We start from the raw sequence: 12,102 nt of genomic DNA on the forward strand, positions 1-12,102 counted from the left end.
AAATTATTCGAAACAGCGAAAAACCATCCGAATCAAGAACTCAAGAGACTAGTGGACCCAGAGGAAGACAAAAGGAGAATGCGAATTTACCGATGGAGAGATCAATTAAAAAGAGATTAAAATAAGAATAGAAAATTATTGAAAAATACAATAAAGTGTTATCCAATAGAGGATAAACACATAAATCTCAGCACGATAGTGTGCGAGAAGAAAACTGACTAAGAGATGAACGGTTTATAGGCAAATGCCCGGAACCAATATTCAAGAAGCAGTTAAGGGTTTTTAGTGGCTCTCGAGCTCAGGAGAGTGAGAATCCCCATACTTGTTCCCCCTCAGGAGAGGGTGGTTCGTTTGACTTGCAGATTTTCCCCCTGCTACACCACAACAAAAAAAGTATTGAATGAGGGTCCATCAATTCCAAACGTTCTCCATCGGAGAGAAAAGCTATGTTGCTCTGATGAGGTCAAATGAGACCGAAACCATGGTCAGCATCTGCTTTTCTTTGATGGGGCGTACTCCACTTGGGGCCTTGACGATGGCAAATTGACTAGTTCAATTCAGATCGTAACACTCGTTGATATTCATATCAGCAGGTGATATGCATCTGAATTCATCCTTATTATTGTATTCATTGTCTCCCCGTTCAGGCGTGAATATTCTTATTATTGAATGCAGTATACCTACATACATACAACTACAATAAGGAGAAGTGTAATTACCAAAGGAAGTCTTCAATGCTCAACATCCCACAACAAACGAATTGGTGGTCCACGGCACTTCCACCACACCAGTTTGGTGAATTAAAACGCGCCTGATGGTATCGAAGTTTTATTGTTAGGATCTTGATTTTATCATTATGACGCATGTCTCTTTCGTACATATGTATGTAACTTGATTTATAGGAATATGTAGTTCAGTTCTAGAATAAACCAGCACCCTCAACGGGTCTTTGATTAATCATCAAGTTTATTCCAAACGTAACATGGCGCAGTCGGTATTAGGATTTGTTTCAAATTGATTCGAATTCTAATTTAAGTGTACTACAAAAAATTAAAAATTTAAGTAGTGAAAATTGTGGTTAAATGACAGAAGAATCGAAGAATCCAAAACCAGGAACGTCATCATCATCTTCGAATCAATCAGTTCAACATTCAAGAATGAACACCAATGTGAAATTCCATCAGAAATGAATTTCAACGGAAATCTAGCCAACAATTATCGATTCTTCAAACAAAAATTCGAAATTTATTTGAAGGCATCAAGACAAACGAATTTGGACTCGAAGTATAAAGCAGCATTATTTTTGAATGTGATTGGTGATAACGCACTCGCTATTTATAATAATTTTCCATCAAATGAAAACAATGAAGAAAATTACGAAGATCTCATCAATAAATTCGACAAATATTTCTTGCCACATATTAATGTTACCTACGAACGACACATGTTTTTTCTACGAGATAAAAAAGTGGAAGAAACAATCGACGAATATGTGAATGCACTGAGAGGACTGAGTTCCACATGTGAATTTGATAAATTAACCGATAGTTTAATTCGAGATCGTATTGTCATGGGAATCACAGACAGAAATTTGAAAGACACTCTCCTAAGGATTCCAAAGTTAGATCTTCAAACAGCAATAAATACGTGCAAAGCAGCAGAGCAATCACAAAATCAATTGGAAAAAATCTGTTCATCCCAGGAATTGAATGAAATGTCCAGAAGAAAATTTAAGATGAATAGAATTCAACAAACTGAAAACTATAAAAGGCCAACAACATCAAGAGCACAAGACCATCCAATTCAATCGTATCAACAAAATCGTGCAGGTCAGAAGAAACTATCAATCAACAAGAACCAACTTCAATTTCATCGCCAATGTCAACGATGTGGTCTACAACATCAACGTGGGAAATGTCCAGCATATAAAGCTTAGTGTAACAATTGTCATAAACTAAATCATTTCTCGAAAATGTGTAAATCTAAAAATATCAGTCTTTTAGAGAACAATACTCCAGAAGATGAATTTTTTCTAGGTTCTTTAGAAATATCTCATATTGCAGATGAAACTGAGTGGTATGAAAATTTGAAATTGAATAATTTTTTGAATGTCAAATTTAAACTAGATACAGGAGCAAAAGGTGTTAATATATTGCCATATTATGAATTTAAAAAATTAAAAAATGTCAAACTAGAAAAATTTACCGGAAATATGGAAATGAAACTTTAAAAATTTTGGGAATTTGTACATTAGAAACAAAATATAAAAACATTATTGAAAATGTAGACTTTCATGTAATGAATACTGAAAAATGCGCAATATTAGGTTTACAAGAAATAATTAAATTCAAGATATTGACTAAAAATAATGAAGATCATAGTATTTCTGAAATATCAAACGAAAATAAAAATGAAATTTATGCTAAAATTTTTTCTAATTATAATGATCTGTTCACAGGTATCGGATGTTTGAAAGATGAGTATCACATAGACGTTGACCCAAATATAACTCCAATAATTCAACCACCGCGAAAAATTCCATTCAATCTTCACGAAAAACTGAAACAAAAACTTCAAGACTTAGAAGACGAAAATATTATAGAGAAATTATCGGAGCCAACCGATTGGGTCAGCTCAATGGTGATCGTTCGTAAGCCCAATAATGATATAAGAATCTGCATTGACCCCAAGGACATGAATAAAGCCATAAAACGAGAACATTTCCATATGCCATCATTAGAAGAATTAACGTACGAGTTATCAGGAGCTAAGTATTTCAGCACTCTAGATTGTAGTAACGGTTTTTGGCATGTTAAATTGGATGATCAAAGTAAGAAACTTACAACTTTCAATACTCCTTACGGAAGATACTGTTTCAAAAGGTTGCCATATGGTCTCCGTAATTCATCGGAAATATTTTTCAAACGTATAAGTGATTTATTTTCTTCGGTTAAAGGTATCAAAATTTATGTAGATGATATTTTGATATTTGCAAAAAGCATTGAGGAACATGACAAAATTTTAAAGATTGCATTGGATATTTGTAGAAAAAATAATATTAAACTTAACAAAAACAAATGTAAATTTGGGATTACCGAAATCAAATATATGGGTCATATATTAACTTCTAGTGGAATAAAACCAGATGAAGAAAAAATTAAAGCCATTGAATTTTATAAAACTCCTCAGAAAAAAAAAGACGTAGAAATTTTTTTAGGAATGATTACATATTTAGAAAGATTTATTCCAAATGCATCTAGTATAACAGAACCGCTAAGAAATCTATTAAAATCAAATATTGAATTTCAATGGAATCATGAACAACAAAATTCATTCGAATCGTTAAAAAATATTATTTCAAAACAACCTATATTAGGATATTTTCAACCAAATGAAAACATAATAATATCATGTGATGCATCTTCAAAAGGTCTTGGTACTTGTATCAAACAGAAAAATAAAATAATTGCCTATGCATCAAGGTCCTTGACAGAATATCAAAAATCTTATGCGCAAATAGAAAAAGAAATGCTCGCAGTAGTATTTAGTTGTGAAAAATTTCATCAATATTTATTTGCAAATGGAGATATCACTATTGAAACTGATCATCGACCATTAATATCAATTTTCTCAAAACCTTTTGTTAAAACACCTCCTCGATTGCAAAGAATGCTTTTGAAACTTCAACCTTACCAATTTAAATTAGTATATAAACCGGGGAAAGAATTGAAAATTGCTGATGCTTTATCAAGAGCCTATATTGATGAAGAATATGAATTCACAAAAGATATTAATAATAATAATAATAAAGTGAATAAATATTGATTTGCATATTTGCTCAATAGTAAAGAATTTACCTGTGTCAGATTTAAAAATAGAAAAGATCAAACAAATCATCAAAACTGACAGTCACACTTGCAAAATTTAGTGAAATTAATAAAAAATGGTTTTCCTAATAACAAAAAGAATTTAGAAAATGACATGAAAATTTATTGGACCTATAGAGATGAATTAACTTTTATGGAAGGTTTAATTTTCAAAGGTGATAAAATTTTAATACCGGAGGAATTAAGACAAGATACATTAAAACAATTACATATAGGACATATGGGTAAAGAAAAAATTAAAAACAGAGCTAGAGAACTAGTATTTTGGCCAGGTTTATCATTACAAATAGATAAATTGAGTGATTCTTGTAAAACTTGTAACCTATATAGAAAACAAAATGTGAAAGAACCTCTAATTAATTATGATATTCCTAATGAGCCGTGGATTAAAGTTGGAATCGATTTATTCTACTTCAATAATAAAAATTATCTATTAATGTTGGATTATTATTCTAAATTCATAGAAATATCTAATTTGAATATGAATACGACTACAAATAATATCATAACAAATTTAAAAAATATTTTCTCTAGACAAGGAATACCAAAAGAAGTTTGTTCGGATTCAGGTCCACAATTTACCTCTTCCGAATTTAAAGCTTTTGCTAATAATTGGAACTTTAAGCATACGTTGTCAAGTCCACATCATCATCAGTCGAATGGAATGGTTGAAAGAGCAGTACAAACAGTAAAAAATATATTAAAGAAATCTCTACATAGCGGTAATGATCCATTTTTAGCCTTTACTAGAATATCGTAATACGCCATTATCGAATAATGTTGGAAGTCCGTCACAACTTCTCAACAGCAGACGACTGAGAGGAATTCTACCTATTCTGGAAAAATCATTATCTCCGGAAGTTTATGATAGAAATAAAATAAAGAGTTTTCATAGGAAACGTTTATCAATGAGGAAATATTATAATAGAAATGCGAAATCACTGCCTAAATTAAAAATAAATCGAAAAGTATTAGTAAGAAATATTCTGAATAACAAATGGGAAGAAGGTATTGTTGTAGATTTACATAATGATAGATCATATCTAGTGAAGCTAGGGAGAAATGGCAATGTTTTGAGACGGAATAGAAAATTCCTACGTCCAATACAATATAATTATGGACATAATATTATAAAAATCGAAAAGGAAAATGATATAGAAAATTGTAGAAATAAGAGCAATATCGATAATTCAGCAAATTCAGAAAATTATGTCAATGCAGGTACTAGATCTAGTGGCAGAACAATAAAATATCCAAATTTCTTGAATATAAAAGATTTTACTTCTAAATCTTATGATTGAATTCAATGATTTATTATTGTGTATAACTAGTTTAAGCTTAGTACAGAATAGGAAAATTATTAGGAGTACAGATGTAATTACAATTTGTTTTTGGATTATGGAAATTTAAAGTTTTATTTTTGTAATAAAAGAAGGGAGATGTTAGGATCTTGATTTTATCATTATGACGCATGTCTCTTTTGTACATATGTATGTAACTTGATTTATAGGAAGATGTAGTTCAGTTCTAGAATAAACCAGCACCCTCAACAGGTCTTTGATTAATCATCAAGTTTATTCCAAACGTATCATATGTTTCCATAGAAACATTATTAAAGCTTTACATCATAACGTGATTCTGTGATTCTTCGAACCTTTTCTGCATTTCTGCTGTCGGAATTCGGTACACCGCGGGTTTCACAAAATTTTTATTGCCCAATCGTTGATAGTCTTTCGATTTCCAAAACGAAATCACTGAGACCGCTGCATTTGTGAATATATTAAAAATGTATCAATTGGGAACCTTTGAATAGATCATAATTTGATGCGAGAATAATATTCCGAATGATCATGACTGAATTAAAGATTGAAAAAAATTGACTTTTGTTCGTCAATCAAGCTTTGATTCCCTGATCAAGCGCTGTGAAACTGGGGGTTAGTTGGGTTAATCGGAGTTGAAGCAGATTCAGTTGGATAATCGATATCGAACTTAAACTAAAATAACTTACAGGCTGCTTTCGGTTTCCAACTGGATAACCTGGTGTGTAAGACTTTCCCCCTTGTCCCCTTTCTTTGCAATTCTGAAGAAACTGATTATCTCCACGTCCTGCTCTATAGTTGAGAGGACAAGCAGATTGCCTATTCAAACCTTGATAGCCGTAATTTGCTCCCCATGAACCAACAACCACACCAGCGACTTGCAATTGTCCCCCTTTAGATAGTACGGGTCTCCTCAAACCTGGATTGCTTCTAGCTGAAGGTATTGGCATTTGAGGCAGGCAACTAGAACCTCCCAGGTTTGGCCGTGTAAGTCCTAAAATATAAAGGAATCCAATGAGAATTGGAGTGAAGAATCCCACAATTGGAATTGATTTTCACTAAACAGGAGTGTATACCATAAACTGAACAAAAATATATTATTATTATTATTATTATGACTTCAGCCTTGAGGCTTTCACACTCCTCTCCAGAGGAAAATTTACTTATCCCGGATATCTCAGATATCAAAAGGATTAAGCTCTGTTGGAGCCCCCCAGGTTTTCGGGTGGTCGGGTTCGGGCCGCTCCTTGGTTTCTTGTTGTTGGTTGGATTCCTGATCCACCCGCACTTATTTTTATTATTATTATTATTTAATGGATAAGAGTTTAGAAAAATTCTATAAACTCACTCAATGTAAAAAATACAGAAAAAAAAACTAAGTGAACATAAGTTCAAAATACAGAAATTAAAACTAATTCGAAAACGAGGTATATAATATATATATATATATAATGAGATGAATTAAAGTGTCACTGCATAGTCCACTCATCATGCCAGTTTTTAAAACTGTTAACCGAACACGCACCAACCACAGTAGAAGATAAGCGATTCCAAACATCGAACACTCAGAAAATGCTGTCTTTGAGTAGACTTGAAAGGATGGCCACGCAATCGTATAGAATGGATAACCATTCCACGCTGTGAGTTATGAAATAATGGTTTGTGGTCTCACTTTAGAATTTGGGTGCTCTATTCAAATATTATGGTAAGAAATAAATTCTAAATGGCAAAAGATTCAGGAATTATTTGTTTGTGCAGACTTAGATAACATTCTTCGAATTTTCTCGGTTTCTGAGAATTCCCATGGAAAATTTCTGCAAAAATTGTTTTAAAATGTTTACAGCGAAAAAAAAAATAAAAAAGAGGAAAATGAAAACGGCATAATTAAATATCGAGTAGCGTTTTCATTGAACCCTTTCACAAATCCTCAACGACTTCTATTATTTTTTTTCCACCAGGTGGTCCTACGACGCGCAACGGCCTAAATCATTTCAACGATTCTAGGCCGTACATGTCGCGCGTCGCAAAGACTGCAGAACGAGAATATAATTCAAGAACCCGATCTGGAATTCCAAAAAAAAACGCCTCGATCGATTCAAATTCGCGACGCGACAAGAGAAAATCAAAAGGACCCTATACCTTATATGCGAAACTATAGGAGATACCGAAACATTTTCAAGTGAAAGTTTTTCTGACAAAATCAGTCTTAAATTATTCATTAACAATACGACAATAACTCATTTGTATACAGAGTGGAAATACAAAGTTAAATTTTTTTAAATGGAACACCCTATATTTCATTCGAAGTGAGAATGGAGTTTAAGAAGACGAAATCAAATATATACAGGATGTTCTCAAAGGTGATTATTTTTTTTTGACTGGTAATAGAACTCCTGAAAATAAGTCATGGTAACAAAAATCGTTTATATAAAATATTTACCAGGGTTGAGTATTTCGAAACCCAAGTTACTCGAAAATCTGAGAAATTCCCGCTCCGTATCTCCATGCCTACTCAAGGTATGGTTTCGGTAGTGCTTCGGATGCAATGTGCTACAGAATGTGAGTGCAGCTTGGTAATTGCATATCGGTAGTCACATTCTGCAGCCACTGTCAGATTTCCATACGGACAATTATTATTGTAATGACAAAATGAAATGATCAAGTTATAAGTTCACTTCTGTTAGGTTTAGAATGAAGATCACTCTTGTGATATAAGTATGTCATATAATAAAGTTCTGTCAATAAAAATATAAAGGAGTTCCGTACTTGTAAATCGTTTTTCCACTAAAAGTAAAAGCGAATACAGAGGTATATCAATATTAATAAACAACAGGTTGAATAAGTGGACAGTCTCAATATCATTAAAAAAAAGTAAATAATTGAGCAGTACCAGACATCAGTCAATAAAAAGAGGAATCAGTAAGCGGTTAAGCACGTAAAACGTAAAACTATGGCTTTCAAAGAAGATTTTGAGGAAATTTCAAATATCACAAGTGTTAACGCGACAAAATTAATTAGTGGACTGTAATGATTGAAAGTTTAATAATAAATAATTTTGAAATCAAAAGAAATAAGTCACCAAAACGGTAATTCGACTCACCTTTCTACTTGCATCAACCATGCACTATATTCTCGATTATTTTTCGGAGTTTTCGAAATTTTCTCCTCGAAACAAACTCGACCGTCGAGAGAGAGACACTTTCTCCATTTCTCCAGTATCAGTTTCGTCTTTCGCTGATTCGCCGACGTTGTCAAATATACCAGTTCTGGTGTAAATTTAAGGCAAACATTTTCGAGCATTGGTCCATTCGCAAACAAAACAAAAAAAAAAAAATACATCCCGAATTCTTAACATTCCGCTCACCAAAACATGAAAATGTTTTCAACAAAAAAAAATATTTAATTCTCCTTGAAAAGAGGTATTTCGAGTAGCTTAACCCAAAAAACAAAAAATAAAAAAAATTATGAATTGCATACATGTATGTCGTAATCCCAATATACATGTATGTTGATATCGGCACTGATTAGTCCGATCTTGGAAGTGGACACAATTTGGTAAGTCCACGTTTATAATGACCATCAGTCGTTTTTACAGATGCCACACGAATAACCCCATCTTTTCCAGGATATAACTCCGTTATTCTACCGGTCTTCCATTTTAGTGGAGGAAGTTTTTCATCCTTAAGCAGAACCAAATCACCGACATTTATCCCAACAGTGTTGTCCGTCCATTTCAATCTCTGATTCAAAGTATGCAAATATTCATTGTGCCACCTTCTCCAAAAGTCCTGATGCAATCTAGTTAATAATTGCCACCTATCAAGACGTTTAATATTTAAAGGTGCCAAATCAGGATCTGGCAGAGACGACAGAGGCTCCATGGTTAAAAAATGACCCGGAGTCAGTACGGAAAGATCATTTGGATCCGGACTGAGTTCAGTCAAAGGTCGGGAATTAAGTACCGCTTCGATTTGGACCAATAACGTGTTGAACTCCTCAAAAGTGAGGATTTGTTCACCTATCACACGAAATAAATGAGTTTTTACCGATTTAATACCGCCTTCAGACAGGCCACCGAAATGAGGAGTGGCAGGAGGATTAAATGCCCATTCGATTTTTTCCGTTGCTGCAACATCTTTCATTATATTCTTGATATAATTAGCGGCGCCAACAAAATTAGTGCCGCCATCGGTGTGGACATACGATACTCGACCACGACGCCCGATGAAACGGCGAAAAGCCGCTAGAAAACAGTCAGTGCTAAGATCTGATGCTAATTCTAGGTGTAGTGCCTTTGTTGCACAGCAAACAAACAGACATAAATAAGCCTTTTGAATTTTAGCACCCTTTAATCGGCTACTCTTAATGTAAAATGGTCCTCCAAAATCAATGCCAATACACGAAAATGGCTTTACTTGGGAAATACGGAAGGAAGGCAGATTTCCCATCAAAGGTTGAAAAGTCCTAGGATTTGCTCTGAAACATTGAACACACTTCGAAATAACACCTCGAATCGCTCTTCTAGGTGAAAGAATCCAATATTGCTGCGAGATTAAATGTTGCAACGTTCGAGGACCAGGATGCATGTATTTTCGATGAAAACTTTCAATAAGCAATTTGGTCAATCTGTGTTGTCTGGGCAACAAAATCGGAAATTTTCGATCATAAGAAAATTTGGCGTTTATTAAACGACCACCAACTCTAAGCAAACCGGAATTACATATAAACGGTGTTAATTTGCGTAGTGTCTTCGAAAGTGGCAAATTCAGTTTCAGACGATTAATTTCCTCAGCAAACACAGTACCTTGGACATTTCGAATTATGACATTCAAGGCCATGTTCAGTTCCTTAATAGTGAGGAAACCATTTATCTTAGTTCGATTTTTCATCGCATTATGTGAGAATCTGTAGAGGTAGGCTACGATTGATTGTATCTTACTTAGAAAAGAATGTTTATCTAATAAGGACAATACGATATTACTTCAAACTGAATATTGAAAGAGTGAAGTTTCTGTTCGCCAAAAAACTCGTCAGAGGAAAAGTCTCCAGCAATAACTTCCGGAACAGAAAAAACACCTTTCAAAAAAGAGGGCCCCGCCCACCATAACGAATTATTTATGAGCTCAGAGGGTAGACAACCTCGGGAAGCTATATCTGCTGGATTCTCAGAACCACTTATATGGTGCCAGCAGTTCGGACTTGTTTTTTCCTGAATAGAAGCTACTCTATTTCCTACGAAAGTCTTCCATCGCGTTGGTGGAGACTTAATCCAACATAACGCGACCTTTGAATCAGACCATGCGAACGTTCGAGTAATAGTAAATATTGATGAAAATATCGACTGAATGTAATCCAAAATATTACTTAACAACACGGCAGCGCACAACTCCAACCTCGGTATCGATACCTTCTTCAGAGGAGCAACTTTCGTTTTAGCAAGCACTAATGTTGATTCGAATTCACTATCTGAAATTTTGACTCTGAGGTATACAACGCCAGCAAAACCCTTCTCACTAGCGTCACAAAATCCATGTAATTCGCATGATTCTCGTCTAATAATACCGAGAAACCTAGGGATTTCAAATGTTTCTAAACAATGTAATTCTGATTTATACTGATCCCAACGAGAAACAATAACCGGTGGGGGAACATCGTCCCAGTCCAATCCCAAAGTCCACAAAGTCTGTGTCAAATATTTCGAAAAAAATGTTAAAGGCGCGAGAAAACCCAACGGGTCGAAGATCCTCGCCAATTCTGATAGGATACTGCGTTTCGTACATTTCCTGGATAAGATATTCACACTATAGCAAAAGGTATCTTTAGCAGGATTCCACCTCAAACCCAAAACCTTAACTATGGAGTCATCGTCAAAGTCCAATGGAGTCAGTTTGGATTCATCCGGAAGAAAATCTAATAAAGCCGAACAGTTTGAAGCCCATTTCCTTAGAGGAAAACCAGCTTTATTGAAAATATTTATCAATTGCTCAACAATTATACGAGAATTCTCCAAAGAGTCACTACCACTCAATATATCATCTATATAAATGTCGTCTTTTAAAATAGATACTACAAGCGGAAAATTACAACCCTCATCAACGGCGAGTTGTTTTATTGTTCTGTTAGCCAAGAATGGAGAACATGTAACTCCGAAAGTAACCGTATTCAAAGTATATTCCTTGACCGACTCATCTTTCGAATCACGCCAAAAAATGCGCTGATAATTTCTATACTTAGGTGAAACCAATATTTGTCTGAACATTTGTTTAATGTCAGCAACGAACGCAATAGGATTCGTTCGAAAACGAATTAACAGATTAACTAAATCATTCTGCAACTTGGGTCCTGCGTACAATAAGTCATTCAATGAGAATCCCGATGAGCATTTCTGAGATGCATCGAAGACTACTCTGAGTTTAGTTGTTGAGGAATCGAGTTTAAACACACAATGATGCGGTAAATAATAACATTCACTACAATCGATCGAGTCCGATGCGAGGGACATATGTCCCGAATTCAAATAATCATGCATGAATTCCCCATACTGCCTTCTCAGATCATCACTTTTATATAATCGATTTTCCAAACTGAAAAATCTTCTAAGAGCGATCTCGCGAGAATCATTGAAAGAAGGTTTAAACTGCGATATAAATGGCAAATCAACTATGTATCGACCATCGACATCCCTAGTTGTAGTTTCCGTGAATATTCTCTCGCAGACTCTATCTTCTTCGGATATGACATTATGCTCAGGTATCCGTTCTAATTCCCAAAATCTCTTTAAAGTATTCTCTAAAGATTCGTTATCAGCCGAATTCGATACCAAAAATGACGACAAATGAACACTATCGAGAACCGACGAATTTTCCGAACGAATTCTTCCCGTTAAAATCCAACCG

General features: G+C 34.3%; 1 protein-coding gene across 4 annotated transcripts in view; it reads right to left on the minus strand.

The window, feature by feature from the left end:
- LOC123313834 (constitutive coactivator of PPAR-gamma-like protein 1 homolog) overlaps nucleotides 1-12,102 on the minus strand; it is a 277,895-nt gene that overhangs the window by 35,293 nt on the left and 230,500 nt on the right. For all 4 annotated transcript variants that reach the window (XM_044898883.1, XM_044898881.1, XM_044898880.1 and 1 more), the window contains one exon: nucleotides 5,896-6,200. In XM_044898883.1, the coding sequence (XP_044754818.1) occupies nucleotides 5,896-6,200 (305 nt within the window). The remainder of the gene's footprint in view (nucleotides 1-5,895; nucleotides 6,201-12,102) is intronic.

This window comes from Coccinella septempunctata, chromosome 5, assembly GCF_907165205.1.
Source record: "Coccinella septempunctata chromosome 5, icCocSept1.1, whole genome shotgun sequence".
In the NCBI taxonomy this organism is placed as follows: Eukaryota; Metazoa; Arthropoda; class Insecta; order Coleoptera; family Coccinellidae; genus Coccinella; species Coccinella septempunctata.